This window comes from Thamnophis elegans, chromosome 7 (genome assembly GCF_009769535.1).
Source record: "Thamnophis elegans isolate rThaEle1 chromosome 7, rThaEle1.pri, whole genome shotgun sequence".
NCBI classification, from domain to species: Eukaryota; Metazoa; Chordata; class Lepidosauria; order Squamata; family Colubridae; genus Thamnophis; species Thamnophis elegans.
In genome coordinates this window covers 80,337,504-80,360,739 of record NC_045547.1, presented here as the reverse complement: position 1 = coordinate 80,360,739, position 23,236 = coordinate 80,337,504, and the positions used below count along the sequence as shown (strand labels likewise).

At 43.0% G+C, this 23,236-nt stretch overlaps 1 protein-coding gene across 1 annotated transcript in view; it reads right to left on the bottom strand.

The window, feature by feature from the left end:
* ABCD2 (ATP binding cassette subfamily D member 2) overlaps nucleotides 1-15,776 on the bottom strand; it is a 34,561-nt gene extending 18,785 nt beyond the window's left edge. The window contains exons 1-4 of the mRNA XM_032220697.1: nucleotides 14,425-15,776; nucleotides 8,323-8,503; nucleotides 6,797-6,918; nucleotides 3,839-4,007 (exon numbers count right to left, since the gene is read on the bottom strand). Of these exons, the coding sequence (XP_032076588.1) occupies nucleotides 3,839-4,007; nucleotides 6,797-6,918; nucleotides 8,323-8,503; nucleotides 14,425-15,750 (1,798 nt within the window). The 5' untranslated portion in view covers nucleotides 15,751-15,776. The remainder of the gene's footprint in view (nucleotides 1-3,838; nucleotides 4,008-6,796; nucleotides 6,919-8,322; nucleotides 8,504-14,424) is intronic.
* Between the last annotated feature and the right edge of the window lie 7,460 nt (nucleotides 15,777-23,236).

The following is a 23,236-nucleotide window of genomic DNA, read 5'->3' as shown; positions in this document are numbered from 1 at the left end:
TCCGTGGTCATGTGGTCGGCATGACTAAACGCCGAAGGCCTACGGAACGCTGTTACCTGCCCACCAAAGGTGGTTCCTATCTTTCTACTTGCATTTTTTACATGCTTTCGAACTGCTAGGTTGGCAGAAGCTGGGACAAGTAACGGGAGCTCACTCCGTTGCACGGCGCTAGGGATTCGAACTGCCAATCTTTTTGATCGACAAGCTCAGCGTCTTAGTCACTGAGCCACCTAGTCCCTTAATCTATATCTGTATCTTTCCATGTCTGTCTATTTGACTGTCTGTCTATCAACCATGTATCTATCCATCCATCAATCATCTATCAACCTATCCATCAATCATCTATCAATCTATCTATCCATCAATCATCTATCTATCTATCTATCTATCCATCAATCATCTATCTATCTATCTATCTATCTATCTATCTATCTATCTATCTATCTATCTATCTATCATCTATATCTATCTATCTATCTATCTATCTATCTATCTATCTATCTATCTATCTATCTATCTATCTATCTATCTAGATTAGACAGATTAGATGATAGATGATAGATCTATCTATCTATCTATCTATCTATCTATCTATCTATCTATCTATCTATCTATCTATCTACCTACCTACCTACCTACCTACCTACCTACCTACCTACCTACCTACCTACCTATATTCAGCATGATTTCCAAAGCTCAACTACTCCACCCTTGATATTACCCTAGGGCAGGGTTTCCAATCTTGGCAAATTTAAGACCTCTGGACTTCAACTCCCAGAATTCCCCAGACAGCTATGCATAACTCACAACCCCTACACATGGGGAATAGCACACTGAACAACAGCCTGGCTTAAGAATAGAAATGTTGAGTTGTTCGTATGATGCAACAATGCATGTACAAAAGGGGGCTAAATTTGCATCACAACAGCACAGTGGTTTTTATTATTATTATTATTATTATTATTATTATTATTATTATTATTATTATTATTATTGTCATTTCATTCTTCCTCCTCTTCTCTCCTCCTGCCCTGAAAATACCTCAGCACGAAGCATATGGATGATACTGCAAATTGCTATTTGACATCGATCGTTATGCTTTTAAGCGGTCATCGTGCATTCAATAGTAGCTGCAGCTCAACGTATCCACTAGGTAAGGGAAAATCTGCATGGATCTTCATTTGAATCATCCAAACTGTCTCTTCCTTTTCACTCTTCATTTTAAAAGAGTTTCTTGACTTCATCTGCACAACCTCAAAGCCCAGGGATGATATTCGAGGCAGGTAGCTAGCACTCAAGCACAGCGGGGCTATTTTTAAAATGTTGACAGATGTAACCTGGGGCCTTAGCTGAAATAGAACGTTATACCAATTGAGTAGTATGCTTTGTTAAGTACTAACAGAATAACAGAGTTATGGAAGGGACCTTGGAGGTCTTCTAGTCCAACCCCTTGCACAAGCAGGACACTATACAATTTCAGACAAATGGCTGTCCAATCTCTTCTTAAAAAGTTGGACCACCCACAGTATCTGGAGGGAAGCCATTCCACTGGTTAATTGTCCTCACCGCCAGGAAATTTGTCTTTAGTTCTAGGTGGCTTCTCTCCTTGATTAGTTTCCATCCATGGCTTCTTGTCCTGCCTTCAGGTGCTTTAGAGAATAGGTTGACCTCCACTTCTTTGTGGTAACCCCTCAAATATTGGGAGACTACGATCACGTCACCCCTCGTCCTTCTTTTCATTAAACTAGACGTACCAAAATTCCTGCAATTGTTCTCGACAATGGCATAGCCTGCAACCCTCATTCCCTGGTGGATATAACTTTATCAGTCCCATCTGGGGTGCCAGAAAATGTTGTAGAATGAGGAGAACAACGAAGCCAAGCGATGCAACATAGGAAAAGTTTATTGAATGCGCAGGTTCAAACATGCCAAACAAGCATCAAAAGTTTGAACCCCGAAGGGTTCTTAAAGCCATACATTTATAGTGCAAATTACGTCATCATCTGTAGAGGCAGTATCTAAGCGTATAAGGTAATGAGAGGAACCAAAACTGTCTATGCCAGATGGCCAACCGTTACTATTCCTAAAATATACATGGTCAGCACCTTATAGATCATGTGTGACAAAACAGGACACATCTTGCAAGATAACAGGAAACTCCCCGTCTGGGTCTGCTGGTTCCCAGATGTGTAAAAATATTTACTGCCACTTCAGCAACTGTCAGCAATTGTTTTCTGCTTAATGGTGCAAAACCTCATCTTTGATCAGAGTATTTGATATTAAACATGGAATATAGAACTGTTAGCCATAATTAGGTCTTTTAGCCCACCTTAGTATCCTTCCATTTATTCATTCATTTATTCTAATGGTGTTGGCAGCTGCTTTCTCTCACATACTAAATTAGCCCTGTGTTCAATCATGCATTAAAGCTCATTCAACTGTTATTTATTCATTATGCTTCATTACAATGTGAAAACCACGCCCACTGAATATACAATTAGGCATTAACAAGACCATGCTAAGAATATTACCTTTCATGTAATATTCATGAATCATCATCGTCTTCTTTAAATTACCCCATAATCCCTTGCGGGGTGGAGTATGGGCAACTGAATGGAGCTGAATATTTACTGACCAGATGCCCTTCCCTGTCGCCAATGCGGAGTTTTATTCAGCAGATATATATACTCATTGTGCCCAGAGAGAGAAATATCTGCCTCTACCTAGGGGCGAACTCACAGCCTCCTGATTGCGAGGCGAGAGCTCCACCTCTAGGCCATCGCACCACTCATGTAATATTCATGAATATTCATGTAATACCCACCAGCAATGAGTCAAACAATGCTAACCAATGAAAGAACACATTCCAACGCATGCAGTATGTTTGAACTGTATATCATTGTATATTCTTTACCCTTTTTAAGGGCTCCTCACCTGTATTTGTGAGGGCCTCTCCTTGTTAATGCATAAGTAAAGAAATACTAATCTACTTTTCTGGGTCAGATCCGATTGTGGGCAAAGGCACACAGGGTTAAAGAACTTTGCTTGTTAAGTTTGCCAATTTGACTGGCTAGAAATGGTGGAATTAAGTAATCCTTTCCCGTTGTATCCACTGCCAGTTTATAGAAAAGTTATAGATTATTCCTTTATGTATGTATGTATGTATGTATGTATGTATGTATGTATGTATGTATCTATCTATCTATCTATCTATCTATCTATCTATCTATCTATCTATCTATCTATTATCTATCTATCTATCTATCTATCTATCTATCTATCTATACATACATACATACATACATACATACATACATACATACATACATGCCTGTTAGTGTGTGTGTTCCAGCATAACTCTGGAACGCCTCGAGCAATTTCAACCAAACTTGGTACACAGATTTATTCTCTGAATACAAATACCGTGGGGTTAAAACACCCCTAAAACTCCTCAGAGTGTGTATTCTGTTAAGATACAGCCTGTTGTGCCTTAAAATGGCTTCTACTGTACTGCCTTATTGGCGTCTACTGTACAGCGCAGTGGAGTTGCCATGGTAACAGTTTCACAGTACTCCACAAGGGGGGGGATCTCTCTGGTAAGGGGGAAAATCCAACATTAGAAATTACGTTTGGTTCAGACATTTTCCCGCTATAAACTAATACCTGGGCAACGCTGAGTTATCAGCTAGTAAATTATAAAAGCAGGACAAATCTAGTAAAAAAACATACTGTACACATTTAAGATGAGATGATATAAAGCTGTCCCATCATTTTAGGGTTAAATTGTACCCAGATGTCAACTATTAAAAAGAAATCAAGAAACAAATGTATTGATTACCTTTTATTTCTAAGGGGCCATTAATGCATTGTTTGGCTTTACTCCTTTTCTTGTTGCTGCTTTCCCGTTCCGGAGTAAGATCTGACATTTTGTAAATGCCTCTCTTTACTTCATCGAAGACTGAAAACATGTTGTAAACACGGGCCGTGTAGCCGGCTAATTCTGCCACCTGCAAAACAAACAACCGATCACAATTCAAACAGAGGTGGTATTCTACCAATTCTGACCGCTTCGCCTGAACTGGTGGCGGAGATCGCAGGTGGCCCCGCCCACCTGCCCCGGCTCTACGGCATCCCATTTTGGCCCTTTTTCCATGAAAAGCACATGCGCGGACGACTGAGCGCAGGTGCAGAGGCACGCTCTCACATTTGTGAACTAGCAGGGAAGGTAAGCAAATTCCACCCCTGAATTCTATTCTATTCTTATTCTATTTTCTGCATTCTATTCTATTTTATTCTATTCTGCATTCTATTCTATTTTCTGCATTCTATTCTATTTTCTGCATTCTATTCTATTTTCTGCATTCTATTCTATTCTATTCTATTCTGCATTCTATTCTATTCTGCATTCTATTCTATTTTATTCTATTCTGCATTCTATTCTATTTTATTCTATTCTAGTTTGTTCTCTTCTCTTCTAATCTATTCTACTCTAGTCTACTCTATTCTGCATTCTATTCTACTCTACTCTATTCTTCTATTCTGCATTCTATTCTATTCTACTCTACTCTTGCGCTATTCTATTCTATTTTATTTTCTGCATTCTATTCTATTTTCTGCATTCTATTCTATTCTATTCTATTCTATTCTACTCTATCCTTTCACCGTCCTGCCTATTGTTCAGAAGCTCAAGGTGGCATGCATCTCTCACCAGAACAACCGTCTGTGTGTGTATGTTCGTGTGTGAGAGTGGGGGGGAGGGAGGGATATCTAAAAAGTTTGAAAAAGTTTTGCCGTGCCTGTTATTATTTTGCAAATACTGCACAAAATGCACCCAGAAAATAGCAGAGATTTGCCATGTGAACAATTGGACTGGCTTGCCTCCACTTAATCCCGATTCCGTGGCACCCCGCTTCAATTGAATTAAGAGCACCATAAGTGATTAGTGAACCTTGTTATCTAGCTTAAGTGCCGCAGGCTGGGGCTTCTGCAGAAAACAGCACAATTTCCGAGGAAGGGATCAGGCACTCATAGATCACTTCAAATGAAGAAAAGGGTTCTCATTTTGGCAAACCGACCTTAGAAAGAGGAAGCGAGGTCAGCCAGTATCTGGTGATCAGCCTAAAAATGTTTAAGGAGCCTTTTTAAAAAAAAATAATAATAATCTTTTTCAATTCTTCTTAAAATGTACAACTTTTTTCTGCAGACTTTCAAATCCTTTGAAATCCAGGCAGTCAATGATGAGATTCAGCCGGTTTGGACCAGTTCTGGTGAACTGGTAGCTCCGACAATCAGCTGAGAACAAACCGGTAGCTCCTATGATCAGCGGTTCTCTCCGACAATCAGCTGAGAGCGAATCGGTAGCTCCGATCATCTGAGAGCGAACTGGTAGCTCCGATGATCAGATGAGAGTGAACTGGTAGCTCGTATGATCAGCGGTTCTCTCCGACAAACAGCTGAGAGCGAACCGGTAGCTCCGATGATGTGAGAACGAACCGGTAGCTCCGACTATCAGATGAGAGCGAACCGATAGCTCCTATGATCAGCAGTTCTCTCTGACAATCAGCTGAGAGCAAACCGGTAGCTCCGATGATGTGAGAGCGAACCGGTAGCTCCGACTATCAGATGAGAGTGAACCGGTAGCTCCTATGATCAGCAGTTCGCTCCGACAATCAGCTGAGAGCGAACCGGTAGCTTCGACGATCTGAGAGCGAACCAGTAGCTTCAATGATCTGCCTGGCTTTACTGCTGGTTCGCTTGCAGTTAAATTACAATTGTCCTGCACAAAACTAGAAAACAAGATGGCAGCAGCAACGGCAGCAACCGGGGAACCGGTTCGGGGGCGTGGCAGGCCTGGGTCACTGCCGGTTCCAACGACCCACGCCACCATACCATTACCAGTTCGGCCAAACTGGTAAGAACCCACCATTGATCCTACATAAAAGCAGATATTTCTCTCTCTGGGCACAATGAGATATATATCTGGTGGACAAAACTCCACACTGGTGACAGGAAGGGCATCTGGCTAATCAACACTCAGATCCATTCAGTTCCCCAGACTCCACCCCTCAAGAGATTATGGGGTTGTTAAAAGAAGAAGATTGACAGCATAATTTAAATTTTGTCCAGTTTTCATTTTCACATAAACTTTTAACACTTTCCCAGGATACAAACTTGTTGTGGCCCAGCAGGAGCCATTGGAGCTGCCACCAGACTCCAACAGCGAGGGGCCCTATGAGTCGGCTTTGGAGGATGTGGAGGACCCTGGACAGGGTTCCGACTTCAAGCAGGGCGCAGAGAGGCTGGTTGGCCACCAGGAGGTGCCTGAGCCTTGGACCAGTGGGGAGGAGACAAAGGAGTGTGATCCGGACGTCAGCAGTGGGGAGGAGTCAAGGGAGTTGTTCCTAGATGCCCGGCACCGGAGAGCTAATAGGCGTAAAGAACAATTACGCAGTTACAGGAGGTAATTGCACTCAGATGGTGGTACTTAGGCTCCTCTCCAGACTATAAAAGGAATGCTTGTGCACACGCCCCTTTTGCAGAAGTCAACGCATTAGCTAATGTTGGAGAACTGTGATGTTAGTTTGGCAGGCTGGATTGCTGCCAAGGCTTATCTGTGCTGGTTTGCTGCCAAGGACCTGTCTGTCTGTGAATAAATTCCGTAACGTTTCTTTGGCTCGGAGTGCTTTGGTGTGGGCCGAGGGGGGGAGTCAGAACACAAACTTTATATTTAGGAGTGCCTTATGAGGTTTACAATATATTTCCCTTTCCTTGAACCAAGACTAAGTTAATGGAGTACCTCTTTGTAGGAAGACATAATCCGTTCAATGGCATCTGCTCCAGAAACTAATAAATTCCGTGAGGTAGTGAAGGTTTCCGTTCGTTCGCTAACCATGGCTTGTTTTTGGCCATTGTCCAAATCTATCGAAGAGAGAAAAAGTCAATGGAACCAATTGGATCCTGCAACATTATACTGGGTCACATATTTTTGCCTTCATTCAGAAGCAATATTTTTAATATTTTCTTGAAAATATTCTAATACACCAGAAGAAAAAGCAATGGCTGGGAATAGACTCTGGCTCTTCAGAATTTCTGTCATCATTACAAGACACTTCTAGTATTTTGAGGAGGGAAAATATAGATATCAATAAGAAGTTGAGCCTAGCATTAAGGCTCAAATTAAGCTTATATTTTACGTGGAGATCTACACCTACAGTTTAACATTACGGTTCCCCTCGCACATATGTGCTAGTCATTCCCGACTCTAGGGGGCAGTGCTCATCTCCGTTTCAAAGCCAAAGAGCCAGCGCCGTCCGAAGACATCTCCGTGGTCATGTGGCCGACATGACTCAACGCCAAAGGCGCACTTCCCATGTCAGGCTGTGGGAAGAGTTATTATCTATGGTTATTATCTATGAATTGAATGAATTTCCTGTCTCTTATTGTCCCAATGGATGTTCCCACCTGTCCAGTTTAGTGAGAAGCAGCTATGCACAATCAGATGCAATTGAACGGGACAGACAATACGTAACATCCTAATTTTTTTTAAAAAATAACAAATTTGGGGATTATTATTTTAAAATAAAATATTAGATTTAAAATGGCACGGCACTTGTAAGGTCAGCGTGATTTGCCATATTTTTATTCCAGTGATTTCTTTTTTGAATTTCCCGGTCTTCTTCACATACAACAGGGAAGTTAGGCGAGGGATATGAATTAATTTGACGAATTACAATAAACAATAAAAACCCTTCACTCTTACCGAGGTATCAGGTAATAATCACTGGTTTTAAAACTCAACTCATTTACACAGTAATAGTATAAAATTTATGGGCATAGTAACTACAGGTAATCCTTGACTTACAACAGGTCATTAGTGGCCAGTCAAAGTTATAAAGGCACTGAAAAATGTGACTTATCACCATTTTTCGCAGTTATGAAAACTCTGCAACATCCCCATGATCACATTCAAATTCAGACCCTCGGCAGCTGCTTCATCCTTATGACCGTTGCTGTGCCCAATGATCACGTGATCCCCTTTTGCGACCTTCGGGCAAGCAAAGTCAATGGGGGAGCCCGATTCATTTAACAACCAGGTTACTAACTTAGCAGCTTCAGCGATTCACTTAAGAACAAGGTCAGGAAGTTTGTAAAATGGGGCGAAGCTCGCTTAACATGCGTCTCGCCAAACAGCAGACATTTTGGGCTCAATTGTGGTTGTAAGTCGAGGACTACCTGTTATCTCGCATAGAAGAGATATGTCTCTTCTATGCCTTTTCTTCCCAGGCTTCTGTTTCACCCAAATTCAAATTCAAGCGCTTTTACCGCCATCCGCGAATGCTGTTGCCGTAATGATGGGCACCGCCACCATAATCAACCCGCTGCTACTCCAGACGTATTTCATCAGGAACTGCTCAAGCATGATGTACCATAAGCGCTTGGACAAAATGATATTCATCTGCTCCTCCAGAGCTTTGTAACTTTTCTGAAGTTGGTTCATTTCCACCTGTAAATTTAAACAAAAAAAACAAAGCGAAAATGCTTGAATTTAAGTGTAACAAGATAAAGAATACTTTTTAACGAGATTTGTTTTACCAATGGTTAGATAAATAAGGAAGAAATCAGAAATTGGAAGAATATCATTATATATATAAGTGAGGAATGTTATTATTGCTATTACTGTATATACTCGAGTATAAGCCTAGTTTTTCAGCCCACTTTTTGGGCTGAAAAAAGCCGCCTCGGCTTATACTCGAGTCAGTGAAAAATTTGCCCGAAATGGAGGAGAAAAAGGGGCGGGGCCATGCCGCTGGGTGACACTCGTGAATGGCCCAGTGCCCCTGTGAGTTTCCCCTCCCTCTGTGTCAGTTTGCCGCGCAGCACGCACCGCACCATCCCCCCTCCTCACGTTCTAATGTAATGCAGGGCTGTCTTACGATTCCCCTTCCTCCCCCTCCTGCCGCTCTGCAACGATGTCCCACCTCCTCCTTGTTATGGCAAGCAGCCACATAGTGATGTCCCACCTCCTCTGGTACAGTGATCCAATGATAGGAATCACTGTGCCGTGTGTCATAGGAGGCGGGACATCGCTCCCGCGGCTGCACGGGACATCATCATCACAGCGGGACATCAGCATCATGAGGTGAGTGAAGTATTTCATTGAATACACCGCTAGTTTACTGTTTTTCTTTGAAATAAATATTCAAAAACATTATTGGTATCTATTTTTATTTTTGAAATTTACCGGTAGCTGCTGCATTTCCCACCCTAGGCTTATACTCGAGTCAATAACTTTTCCAGTTTTTTTGTGGTAAAATTAGGTGCCTCGGCTTATATTCGGGTCGGCCTATACTCGAGTATATACGGTATTATATATTGTTCTGACCGAGGCTTCCCAAGAGCCTGAAGCAAACTCCTGGTCCCGACAAAAAAACCCTTTATTGATTGACTGAATTCTGCTCATTCACATCCAGCAAAGTCTCTCAAGAGAGGATTTACGGTCACAGACCTTATCTGGCTTGGAGAGCTGCCAGGCCGATCTCTGCAGAACTTGGCCAGGAGTCTTGGAGAGTCACAAATCAATTAAGGGAACTAATTGCCTCCTGCAAACTCCACTCCCCTTTCGCTCCTCTTTTATTTCCTCTGGGAGGGGCCATTCATCGTCCCCCTGTGGCCTTACTCCCAAGTCGACCCCTGTTCTTTTAGCTGTTCCCTTCATCTGGCAACTCTGCACATGCGCACACTGGGAACAGGCTCCAGCTGTTCTTCTGCCCCACTGATGTCTAACTCTGAAGGCAGCTGAGAACTGTCAAATGGGTCCTGGCCCCCTCTCTGCCTCCGACCCAGAGCCCTCCTCAGAGCCTTCCCCAGACTCCGGGACTGGCCCAGGTTCCTCCCCAACCTCCTCACTGTCCGAGTCTGCTGCCAACTCCGCTGGCCACTGGTGGGCCACAACATATATTTGTACATTGACTCAGACAATACAATGCTTATTAAGCACACACACACACACAAACACACACATATATATGAAAGAAAAACATATAAATACAAAACAAACAAAAAAAGAATGTGATCTATAAGGACATCCCGTAAAAATTGATCAGACACGCCCCTACCGGTAGTCCTCCACTTAAAACAGTTAATTTAGGGACTGCTCAAAGTTACAATGGCACCAAAAAAAGGGATTTAGCACCGTTTTTCACAGTTACGACCATTGCGCATCTCCGTGGTCACGTGATCAGACACTTGGCAACAGATTCATATTTATGACGGCTGCAGGGGTCACGTGATTCCCCCTTTGGCGGCCTTCTCCCAAGCAAACTCAATGAGGAAGCCAGATTCACTTAACAACCCATGTGACTAATTTAACAGCGGCAGTGATTCACTTAGCAACCGTGGCAAGAAAGGCCGTAAAACCGAGGGGGGGGGAATCACTTAACAAGCGTCTCACTTAGGAGCAGAGATTTTGGGCTCAAATGTGGTTGTGAGTCAAGAATCACATGCACGTGTGTTTTTTATGTGTTTATATTTGTGTGATGATGTTTCATCCTTTGGTGTGGAACGGTGACTATTCCTTTTCAGAATGCAAGGCAGGGACATTTCCGAAGAGCTGAATCAACTAAAAAGCGTGGATCTTAACTTAAAAGACTTGCAAGGGGCTTCATACAAGAAGCACATCACTCACAAAGCCAGCTATAAAATCCAGCACTGCGATTTGTATGCACAAATACATTTTTTTCCCATTTGTATCCAAGACACCTTGATATCTGAGGTCTATGGAGATTCTTACCCATCCAGGTCATGGTTGTGCCAAAGATGCGTTGTTTTTTTTCCAAGGGGCAACTGGACTTTCTGGTTTTTATCTGAAGGCATTTCGCTTCTCATCGAAGATGCTTCTTCAGCTCTATGAGATGAAGAAGCTTCTTGGATGAGAAGTGAAACCAGGGGTGAAATTCAGCAGGTTCTGACAGGTTCTGCAGAACCGGTAGTGGAAATTTTGAATAGTTCAGAGAACCGGCAAATGCCACCTCTGGCTGGCCCCAAAGTGAGGAGGGAATGGAGATTTTGCAGCATCTTTCCCTTGGAGTGAGGAGGGAATGGAGATTTTGCAGTATCCTTCCCCTGGAGTGGGGAGGGAAAGGAGATTTTGCAGTATCCTTCCCCTGGAGTGGGGTGGGAATAGAGATTTTGCAGTATCCTTCCCCTGGAGTGGGGAAGGAATGGAGATTTTGCAGTATCCTTCCCCTGGAGTGGGGAGGGAATGGAGATTTGCAGTATCCTTCCCCTGGAGTGGGGAGGGAAAGGAGATTTTGCAGTATCCTTCCCCTGGAGTGGGGAGGGAAAGGAGATTTTGCAGTATCCTTCCCCTGGAGTGGGGAGGGAAAGGAGATTTTGCAGTATCCTTCCCCTGGAGTGGGGTGGGAATAGAGATTTTGCAGTATCCTTCCCCTGGAGTGGGGAAGGAATGGAGATTTTGCAGTATCCTTCCCCTGGAGTGGGGAGGGAATGGAGATTTTGCAGTATCCTTCCCCTGGAGTGGGGAGGGAAAGGAGATTTTGCAGTATCCTTCCCCTGGAGTGGGGTGGGAATAGAGATTTTGCAGTATCCTTCCCCTGGAGTGGGGAAGGAATGGAGATTTTGCAGTATCCTTCCCCTGGAGTGGGGTGGGAATGGAGATTTTGCAGTATCCTTCCCCTGGAGTGGGATAGGAATGGAGATTTTGCAATATCCTTCCCCTGGAGTGTGCTGGGAAAGGAGATTTTGCAGTATCCTTCCCCTGGAGTGGGGAAGGAATGGAGATTTTGCAGTATCCTTCCCCTGGAGTGGGGAGGGAATGGAGATTTTGCAGTATCCTTCCCCTGGAGTGGGATAGGAATGGAGATTTTGCAGTATCCTTCCCCTGGAGTGGGGAAGGAATGGAGATTTTGCAGTATCCTTCCCCTGGAGTGGGGAAGGAATGGAGATTTTGCAGTATCCTTCCCCTGGAGTGGGATAGGAATGGAGATTTTGCAGTATCCTTCCCCTGGAGTGGGGAGGGAATGGAGATTTTGCAGTATCCTTCCCCTGGAGTGGGGAGGGAAAGGAGATTTTGCAGTATCCTTCCCCTGGAGTGGGGTGGGAATAGAGATTTTGCAGTATCCTTCCCCTGGAGTGAGGAGGGAATGGAGATTTTGCAATATCCTTCCCCTGGAGTGGGGTGGGAATGGAGATTTTGCAGTATCCTTCCCCTGGAGTGGGATAGGAATGGAGATTTTGCAATATCCTTCCCCTGGAGTGTGCTGGGAAAGGAGATTTTGCAGTATCCTTCCCCTGGAGTGGGGTGGGAATAGAGATTTTGCAGTATCCTTCCCCTGGAAGGATGGGAATAGAGATTTTGCAGTATCCTTCCCCTGGAGTGGGGAGGGAATGGAGATTTTGCAGTATCCTTCCCCTGGAGTGTGCTGGGAAAGGAGATTTTACAATATCCTTCCCCTGGAGTGGGGAGGGAATGGGCATTTTGCAGTATCCTTCCCCTGGAGTGGGGAGTAAACAGAAATTTTGCAATATCCCTCCCCTGGCACACCTACCAAGCCACACCCACAGAACCCGTAGTAAAAAAAATTGAATTCCACAACTCAGCAAAAAGTCTTCAAAGAAAAACCAGAAAGTCCAGTTGCTTCTTGGGGGGGGGGGGGGGAGCACATTTGGGACAACTTGATATCTGATCCAGACATTTCACATATTCTAAGTATCAATACATATTATACAATCCTACGGGACTTGAAATCCATTAGTCTTAATGAACATTTTATAAGAGCAATAGCAAATAAGGTCATTATTTTTAGGGGTTGGAAGGAATAATTTCAAAGGTAAGATAAGGCATTCTACTTTCGTTAAATTTGCTTTGTCTACCTTTTATTTCATCAACGTATTATATAAACACACACACACACACAAATATATATGCTACATTAACAATACAATGGAGATCTTAATAGTAAGTATTTAGTTCCAGACTGAAATTATTGTCACATAGCTACTATTTTGATATGCTATGCAGCAGTAATGGTTTCCTCTTATCTGGTTTGGAACTGGGAGCTTCTGCGAGTGCATAGAATCTTCTGCGCATGCGCAGAGCGTCCGTGATGACATCTAAGCGGGTGGGCGGAGCCTGCAGCTGCCGCTACCGGTTTTCATGAACCGGGGCGAACTGGCAGAATACCATCTCTGCTATGCAGTGCCTTATCATTGGATAAGGTTAAATAATATTATGCTTGCATTAGTGATTTTTTTTTTACTGATTTCCTCTTATTTTCCATAATTTAAACATAGTAAAAAGTAGAATCTCCCTGTTTAAAATGACATGATATAAATATTGCATTTTAAAAAAATTCTCACTGCAATCCACTCAGCAAAGCGTTTATGCTGAAATGAAAAGATACAGGATTTCCACAGACTTGATAGGCTGGAAGAGTATTTAAATAGCCTCTGTAATCAACTAAATGTCTACATTAGAAGATTAATGTGCAAAGTCACAGAGATGGGTGGAGGAAGAATAATCAGGAAGATAATAGATTAAAAGTCTACACAGCTGCTTTATAGCCACAACTGCTGGCAGAACAGAATTCCATCCTGTTGAGTAAATTTAATTTATGCAAAGGAAAAAAAACCCACTACAATGCATTTTTGGGAGGGAGGTTACCTAACAAATTCTAACCTACGGTTGTCTTCTCTTGCCCGCTTCCATTCTGCTAACCACAATATTGCTAACCAAGCAGAGAGAAAGGAGCCAATTTGGCAACCTCTAGATCAGCGTTTCTCAAAACTTGGCAACTTTGAAGTTGTGTGGCCTTCAACACTCCGGCTGCGGAATTCTAGGAGTTGAAGTCCGGACATCTTGAAAGTCCCAAAAGTGCTTTTTTTCAAGAGGCAACTGGACTTTCTGATGAATTTTCAAAGAAAGAAAACAGAATTTTCTTTGGAAATTCACCAGAAAGTCCAGTTGCCTCTTGAAAAAAGCACCTTTGAAACAACCATGACCTGGATGACTGATAATCTCCATAGCCATACCTCTTGAAAGTTTGCCAAGTTTGATAGCATTGCTTTAGATCTTGGATACCCCATTAATTCAGTGGGGTTTATTTATTTTTTTGCCCTGAGCAGATGTTCCAGATCATCATGTCCTCGTTTAACAACCCATAATCCCTTGCAGGGTGGTGTCTGGGCAACTGGAGCTAGCAGAGTGTTTACTGGACGGATGCCCTTCCTGTCTCCGGTGTAGAGTTTTGCTTGGCAGATATATATCTCATTGTGCCCACCACTCCAGAAGATGCTCCAGATGTTCTTGGAGAAAAACCTACCAAGAACTACAGCAACAGCAACAACAAAGCCGCCTTAGGCCCCTCTCTTTCCCTCCGTCGTCCATCCCGTCTCTGGTCCTCTTACCTTGTGGCCTCTATAGAAGGCGATCTCTTCCCCGTTGGCAATGATCCGCGAGTGGAGGTAGCGCAGGTAACCCTTCCGGTGGGCCTCCTCGGCCACCAGCTTGCCAAACTTGGGGGAGCAGGCTCTCAGCACTTTGGCCGTGGTGTAGACCACCAGGCCGGCCAGCAGCGTGGGTCCCACGGGGCTGGCCCCCCTGGCTTGGGCCGTCCGGATGAGCGTGTAGGACGTGAGCCCCACATCCAAAATGGGCTTGGTCAGGTTGGAGTAAAGGTGAGCCACCGACTGGGAGAACATCATGATGTCCTCGGTCAGCGACTGGTCGGGGTTGGCCAGCCTGCCGTCCATGTTGGTCACCTTGTAGTAGGTCTGGTGGTCGAAGTAGGTCAGGTAGGCGTGATCCACCAGGCGGGTGCGGCAAGCCAGGGCCAGCTTGCACTCCAGGTAACGGATGGCGCTGTTGACGAAGGTAGCCGGGATGGCCACCAGCAGCCACTTGAGCAACTTGCAGGCGAAGCTCCGCGGACGCTTCTCCACGATGCTCTTCACGATCTGCCCGTCCAGCCCGGCCACGTAGATGGAGAGGAAGGTCCGCGACACCAACGCCACCGAGTGCAGGCAAAGCCAGCCGCTCTCGGGGCTGACCAGCCGCGGGAAGAAGATCTTGCGCAGCGCCAGGAGTTGCCGGAGGAATTCCGCATTGGCGGCCGGAGAGGCTCTGCTGGCAGCCGGCTCGGGCCGGTGCAACGACCCCGTCGCTGCTTCCTCCTCCTCCTCCTTCTCTCGCTTGGCAGCATCTTGGCCGCTCCGCTGCTGCCGCCGCAGCCGCTTGCAAAGCAGCGGCCAGAGGATCTTCAGCCCGTAAGCCGCAGCCAGCAAAGCGGCCGCTCTCTTGGCGGCGCTGGTCCGGCTCCAGCGCCCGGCTCGCCCGGGGAGGAGGCTTTGCAACGCCGGGCTCATCGTCCCGTCCGGAGACCCCGCAGAGAGGCAGGGATGCAACGGGATCTCCTCCTCCTCCGCCGCCGCCGTCCGGCCCGGCTGCAAGAAGACCCCGCTCCGGGGCGATCGCCGCCAAGCTCCACCTCCGCCGTTCATTGGCCGCGCCTGCAAGGACGCCAAGTCCCCACCAGGCCTGGCCGCTGAGAGAGCCCAGCCGGGGATGCCGGGCGCAGGTGCGGTGCGGTGGGATGCCTCTTCTTCACCACCACCACCCCGGGTCCTTTCCAGGCTGGGGGTCCTGCCTGGGAAGCCCCCTCCGCTCCGGGGGATTGGCCAGTGTAGAGGGAAGGGGGGGATCAGGGCGTGGGGATTCTGGGAGTTGGAGTCCATCCATTTGGAAGTGTGCTGGCTGGGGAATTCTGGGAATTGAAGTCCATCTGGAATCATGCTGGCTGGGGAATTCTGGGAATTGAAGTCCATCCATTTGAAAGTGTGCCGGCTGAGGAATTCTGGGAGTTGAGTCCAGACAACTTAAATTACACTGGGTGAGGAATTCTGGGAGTTCAAATCCTACCATCTGAAAGCGTGCTTGTTGGGGAATTCTGGGGATTGAAGTCCATCCATTTGGAAGTGTGCTGGCTGGGGAATTCTGGGAATTGAAGTCCATCCATCTGGAAGTATGCTGGCTGGGGAATTCTGGGAATTGAAGTCCATCCATTTGAAAGTGTGCTGGCTGAGGAATTCTGGGAGTTGAGTCCAGACAACTTAAATTACACTGGCTGAGGGATTCTGGGAGTTGAAATCCCACCATCTGAAAGCGTGCTTGTTGGGGAATTCTGGGAGTTGAAATCCCACCATCTGAAAGCGTGCTTGTTGGGGAATTCTGGGAATTGAAGTCTATCCATCTGGAAGCATGCTGGCTGGGGAATTCTGGGAATTGAAGTCCACCAATCTGGAAATATGCTGGCTGAGGAATTCTGGGAATTGAAGTCCATCCATCTGGAAGCATGCTGGCTGTGGAATTCTGGGGATTGAAGTCCAGACAACTTAAATTACACTTTGTGAGGAATTCTGGGAGTCGAAATCCTACCATCTGAAATCGTGCTTGTTGGGGAATTCTGGGAGTTGAAGGCCACCCATCTTCAAGTTGCCAGGTTGAGAAATGCTGGCTTAAAGAGCTGTTTCCTAACTTGGCCTTTCCCAGATGGGTGGACTTCCAAGCCCAGAATTCCACAGCCAACGCGGTCACTGATGAGAATTCTGGGAGTTGAAGTCCACTCATCATCAAGGTTGAGAAAGCCTGGATGATGGCCTCGGTTAATTGTGCTCCATGTAGCTGGGCTCAGGTGCTGATCTTTCTATCCATCCTGGTTGCACAGTAACTCTGTGACAACAGCAGCAGCTGCAGGGAACGTTGGCAGAGGAACCCCTGATGACGTTACCTAGCTGGGTAATGAAACGTCTGTGTGAAAAACAACAACCAAGCTCAGAGAGCACCAAGGATCCCTCAAGGGAATACCTCTATGCTCCACTGCAGGTGGCTCCCGAGTCATAGCCTGCACCTAGGTGGCTCAGGTGACTCACCTGTCTGAAGGTTAAGAAGACTTGAGCGCGGTGAGTACAAGGCCATCTTGGTGGTGGCTCCTCAAAAGTTCCTTTTCTTTGGATAAGTTTTTCCTCTCACCGTGATCCTTTGTTCTGGCTGGCATTTCCATGTCTCGTCTCGTGTTAGAAACGCAGGAACTAGCAAAGGAGGAAATTATTAATTATTAATATTTTAACATTTGAAAAGCTTGAATAAAATATAGATTTATATCGCTCTAGGCCACATTAATGGCAGAGATATTTTCCACCAAAAAGTCATCCTGTAAGGACATTGTAAAAGATGGGTAATTGTTTGAATAGCACCACGTTCGCAGCGAATATCCTCATCCTTAGGGAGAAAGCCCCATTTCCCCATTTAATCTTTAGTTCTTTAGGTCACCAGCTGAGGACCACCTGTGCAGGTGTATTCCTAACAACATAGTCCCATGTTGTGAAAAAATTAGTACTAAATACAGGTAGTCCTCAACGTACCGCCACAATTGAGCCTAAGGGTTCTGACGCTGAGTGAAACATTGGTTAAGTGAGTTTTTGGTGACTTTTCTTGCCACCGTTGTTAAAAGCGGATCGCTGCGGGTGGTAAGTTAGTAAAACAGTCATGAAGTGAAACTGGTTTCCCCATTGACTTGGCTTGTCAGAAGGTCGCAAAAGGAGCCCCCCCCCCGCAACACGGCAACCGTCATAAATAGAAGTCCGTTGCCAAGCAGTCTGAATTTTGATCACCTGATCTCGTGTGTGTGTGTGTGTGTGTGCTGTAATGGTCATAAGTGTGAAAAACTGTCACTTTTTTCAGACTTCCTATTTACTTTTGTATCTTATAAACTAATAAAACGTTTAAAACAATAAAATAATAATTTTAAAAACCTTAATTATAATTTTAAAAACCTTAAATAATTATAATTTTAAAAAACCTTCCTCGCTTTTCTTTCCCTCCCCCCCACACCCCACTGCCTTCCTATTGACTTTTGCATTTTGTTTCTTATCTTATAACCTAAGAACATGTTTTAAACAATAAAAAATAATGATCAGTCAGTGTTTTTTTCAGTGACGCTGTAACTTTGAATGGTTACTAAATGAACTGCCGTAAGTCAAGGACTGCCTGTGCTTTTGGTTCGGCTCCAATAAAGTTGGGGCTGGAAGAAACAATTCGGAAATCAAGATTTTTCATGACAAAAAGGCAATTATTTCTGACATTAATATAACGTGGCGTTTACCTACCTGGAACTTCTGACTTGCATTAAATAGTCCAATGAAGGCTCAGGTGTTAACAATACCCCAGAGTGGTAATTATCATCTGGGTGGTGGTGGTGGTGGAGAGATATATATCTGTATATTTCCTTTCACGAATGATGCAGACATATAAACATCTGTTCTGGTTTATGAGCTAAATAACAATCCATGTCAAAGATTAACGCTGTCCCCTTTTGTAAATTTATCATTTGAGGACCAATCAGCACAACACAAAATGTGACTTTTTTTTTTTACAGGTTAAAAAAAACTTAAAAGCATTCGCTTAAATGACCATCTGAAGTTGCAACAGACCTGAAAAAGGGGGACTATTGACCATTTTTCTTACTAATTGAATCATTCCTGAGGCCATGTGATCAAAATTTTGGACACTTGGCAACTGGCTCACACTTATGACGGTCGCAATGTCCCAGGGTCACGTGATCACCTTTTGCAGCTTTCATCCCCGGCAAAATCGGTGGGGATTCATAGTCCAACCCTAATTTAACAACGGCAGTGATTCACATAGACATTGTGGCAAGAGAGGTTGTAAGGAGGGGGGGGGCAAACACTCTAAAAACTGTCTCGCTTAACAGCATAAATTTGGGGCTTCCTTGTGATCATAAGTGGAGGACTTCCTGTACATCTCAAAAGTTAGCTCTCTAGATTGATTCTTAGTGAAAATATTTTTCTTTTGATTTATGTTGAGGGCAAGGGCTACACACGTTGCTTATTTTTACTTATTTTTAATCAGATTTTTAACCAGATTTTTACCTGCCTCAATAGAGTCTTGGTGGCTCAGTGGCTTATAAATGCAATAAATGAAAGTTACAGACTTACAGAAAGAATAAAAATCTTATGATGTATGTTATTAAACAGAGAGGGGCCATCACCCACTGTTTTGATTCTGAGACACTTCTAAAGCTGATAAATCTTCCAGTGTTACCAACACAACCTTCGTTCTCCATCTTTCTTCTTTCATAAGAATTTCCTCTTGCTGATCATAAAACGGGTTTCTGATCCCTTGAGCTGCTTATTTCCGGCCAGAGATTAGGAGCCTTTTATTCAGAAGCTACAAGGGATTATCCTGCTCAGAAACAGAGAAGCATGGAAGGATGAGAAAAATGCTTTTTATTTTCTGCTGTAAAGATAGATAGATAGATAGATAGATAGATAGATAGATAGATAGATAGATAGATGATAGATAGATAGATAGATAGATAGATAATAGATAGAAAGATAGAAAGATAGATAGATATAGATATATATAGATGGATGGTAGATAGATAATAGATAGATGATAGATAGATGATAGATATAGACATAGACATATAGATAGATGGGATAGATAGATGATAGATAGAGATAGATAGATAGATAGATAGATAGATAGATAGATAGATAGATAGATAGATAGATAAATACTTGAGAGACCGCCTCCTGCCAATTACCTCCTCGCGACCTATAAGATCACACAGATTAGGCCTCCTCTGAGTTCCATCCGCCAGTCAGTGTCGACTGGCAACTACGCGGAGGAGAGCCTTTTCAGTAGTAGCTCCGACCCTTTGGAACGATCTCCCTGTGGAGATTCATACCCTCACCACCCTCCAGACCTTCTGCACAGCCCTCAAGACCTGGCTATCCGGTCAGGCCTGGGGTTAAAGATTGTAATCCGTCCCCACCCGAATGATGAATGTTGTTTCTATTTTAATTATGTATTGTTTCTATATATCATTGTCTGTATTCCCTTCCCCATGAATTGTAAGCCGCCCTGAGTCCCCTCAGGGAAAAGGGCGGCCTATAAATAAACTTTTCAATTCAATTCAATTCAATTCAAATAGATAAATAGATAGATAGATATAGATAGACAGACAGACATGACAGACATTCTGTAGATGAAAGATACTGTATATGATTGATAGATAGATAGATAGATAGATAGACAGACAGACAGACAGACAGACAGACAGACGGATGGATGGTAGATAGATAAATGATAGATAGATGATAGATATAGACATAGACATATAGATAGATGGGATAGAGAGATGATAGATAGATAGATAGATAGATAGATAGATAGATAGATAGATAGATAGATAGATAGATAGATAGAGATAGACAGACAGACAGACATGACAGAGTTCCTGTAGATGAAAGATACTGTATTAGATAGATAGATAGATAGATAGATAGATAGATAGATGATAGATAGATGATAGATAGATAGATAGATAGATAGATAGATAGATAGATAGATAGATAGATAGATGATAGATAGATGATAGATACTGTAGAAGATGATAGATAGATCTATCATTTTTATCTATGCAAAGTCATTTAGGGATGGGCAATTTATTAATATATAAAATTAGTACATAAATGAATACATATTGATCCTATGTACTGTATGATCCTGTCTCATATTTCTGTACCTTTTCATCTGCATTTCCGTTTAAAATGATATAAAAGATCAAGCTCTCCTCATTCCATCTGTTTATGAAACCAGCCGTGTAAGCATGTTTTACTTGATTGTCTTTCCTGTTTTATTGAATAATCAATAACTCCTCCTGTATTTGGAATAGAATTACGACTAATGGGCTTCTAAAATACAAAAAAAAAAAAAGATTGATGCAAACTAAGTGTGACCTTTAGTTTCCTCCTGTTTAAAAACTAAACTCGGGGGGGGGGGGAAGCAACATTTAAATAAAAAAATTTAAAAACTTACGTTGAAAAAACTTGTAAGGGTTATTGGTTTGGGAAGAGCCAAGAATATCAAGAAGAACAGAGTAATTCATTTTTTACAGTCCAGTCCAAACTACGGGAGGTAAGAAAGAAGAGAGTGCATTAATAAAATACCGTACATACATTTTTAAAAATCCAATTAAACAATGCAGTTTTTATTCCTATCTTACCCATTCCTTTGAATAGCCCTGATGCAGATAGGGATGGGGGGAGGTTAAGCGATGTGCATAGTTACTTACAGAGAATTCATGACTTTTACACCACAAATTGCGATCTCCGTCACTAAGCAATGCAGTTCTTAAGTGAATCATCATGCGACCATACCCAATTTTGCCATAGTCACTAAGTGAATCCCATGGTCATTAAATAAATCCAGCTGATCCCATTAACTTTGCTTATCAGAAGCCCCCTGGGAGGGTGGCAATCATGTGGACCCAGGATGCTGCAACCACCATAAATAGTGACGGGTTCCCAAATTTTGATCACATGACTATGGGAGCACTTGCACGGCTGTAAAGGCAAGGATTGGTCATAAGTGACTTTTTTCAGCACTGTTGTAACTTTGAAAACTGGCTAAATGAATGGCTGTAAGTCAAGGACTACCTTGAGAGACAGCAATCAGCCTGGCCAACTGTAGGAGGAGCCTTCCACATCTGTAATAATGATAACGTAACATAACATAACATAACATAAACTAATAGTATAGTATAGGGGTTAGGGTTAGATATAATAACATATAATGTACTATAATAATATAGTGTAGTATATTATACAGTGGTGAGATGGTTGGAATGGGCCCGGCGTTGCCTACATGGACGTGCGCGGTGCACATGCACGTCGTACCTGCCTGCGACGCCTCCGCAAGCTTCCGCGATGCTCCAGCTGCCCGGCGGAGCATTGCACAGGCACGTGCGCGGAAGCGCCTAAGGCTTAAAGGACAGGTAAGGAGGGAGGGAGGGCTCTCTGGAGCACTGTACCGGAACGGGTAGGCTCCGGTATGCCCGTACCGGAGCGTACTGCCTGCAACTCACCACTGATAGTATAGTGTAGTGTAGTGTAGTGTAGTGTAGTGTAGTATAGTAATAGCATAGTATAGTATATATAATATAGTATAAAATAGTACAATTAATATACTATAACATAATAAAGCATAATATAACATTATATAAGATAGATATAGTAATATATAATATAGCATGATATAGCACAATATAAGACAATAAGGAATAATATAATACAATATAGCATAGCATAACAACGTAACGTAACAATATAATATATAATATACAATAATAATATATAATACAATAATAATATGTCATACAATAATAATAATATGTAATTCAATAGCATAATATATTACAATAATACACCATAATATATTACCATAATATACCATAATAAACAGACATGCATGCATGCATGCATGCATGCATGCATACATACATACATACATACATACATACATACATACATAATATACATAGGGAAGAAGGTGTTAGATGTCTGACTGCTTGAGTTATTTGTAAAAATAGTAAAAGGTGGGATACAAATAAATAAAATAATAATAAAATAAAATAATAAAATAATAATGAAATAATAAAAAAATAAAAAATAATAAAATAAAATAATAAAATAAAATAATAAAATGATAAAATAAAAATAAAATAATAAAATAAAATGATAAAATGATAAAATGATAAAATGATAAAATGATAAAATGATAAAATGATAAAATGATAAAATGATAAAATGATAAAATGATAAAATGATAAAATAATAAAATAATAAAATAATATAATAATATAATAAAATAATAAAATAATATAAAATTCTATGCATGTGCACGGAAGGACTTTGCTTGCAAATGCCGAACGGAGAATCTGGAAAATTCGGCTCACGCACCTCATTTTTGCACACCCTTCCCCAAATCTTTTGTTTCCCTTCTTCCCTCCCAACCACCCATTTTGCTCCTTATTTCCTTGTCTCTTATCTTTTTTCTTAAAAAAAAAAAAACATCCATTCCTGGGGTGCCCACGGGGGTTCAGGAAGAAGCTAGCCCACCCAGGAAAGCCTTTCCCTCAGCCATTCTTGTGATCCCCACTGGACGTGTGAGGGGGGGAGCGACATTTCTCCTCAGGGGCTGCCTCTTTCCCTTCTTTCTTTCTTTTTTCCTTTCCTTCTTTTCAGGCCGGTGGCCGTCTGGGTGGCCTCCCTGTCAGGGGTGGCGTTGGCAGGAGGAAGGGGAAATGAACTGGGTTGGCGGGTCGCGGTGAGTGAAGCCAAAAAGGCCTCACAATGA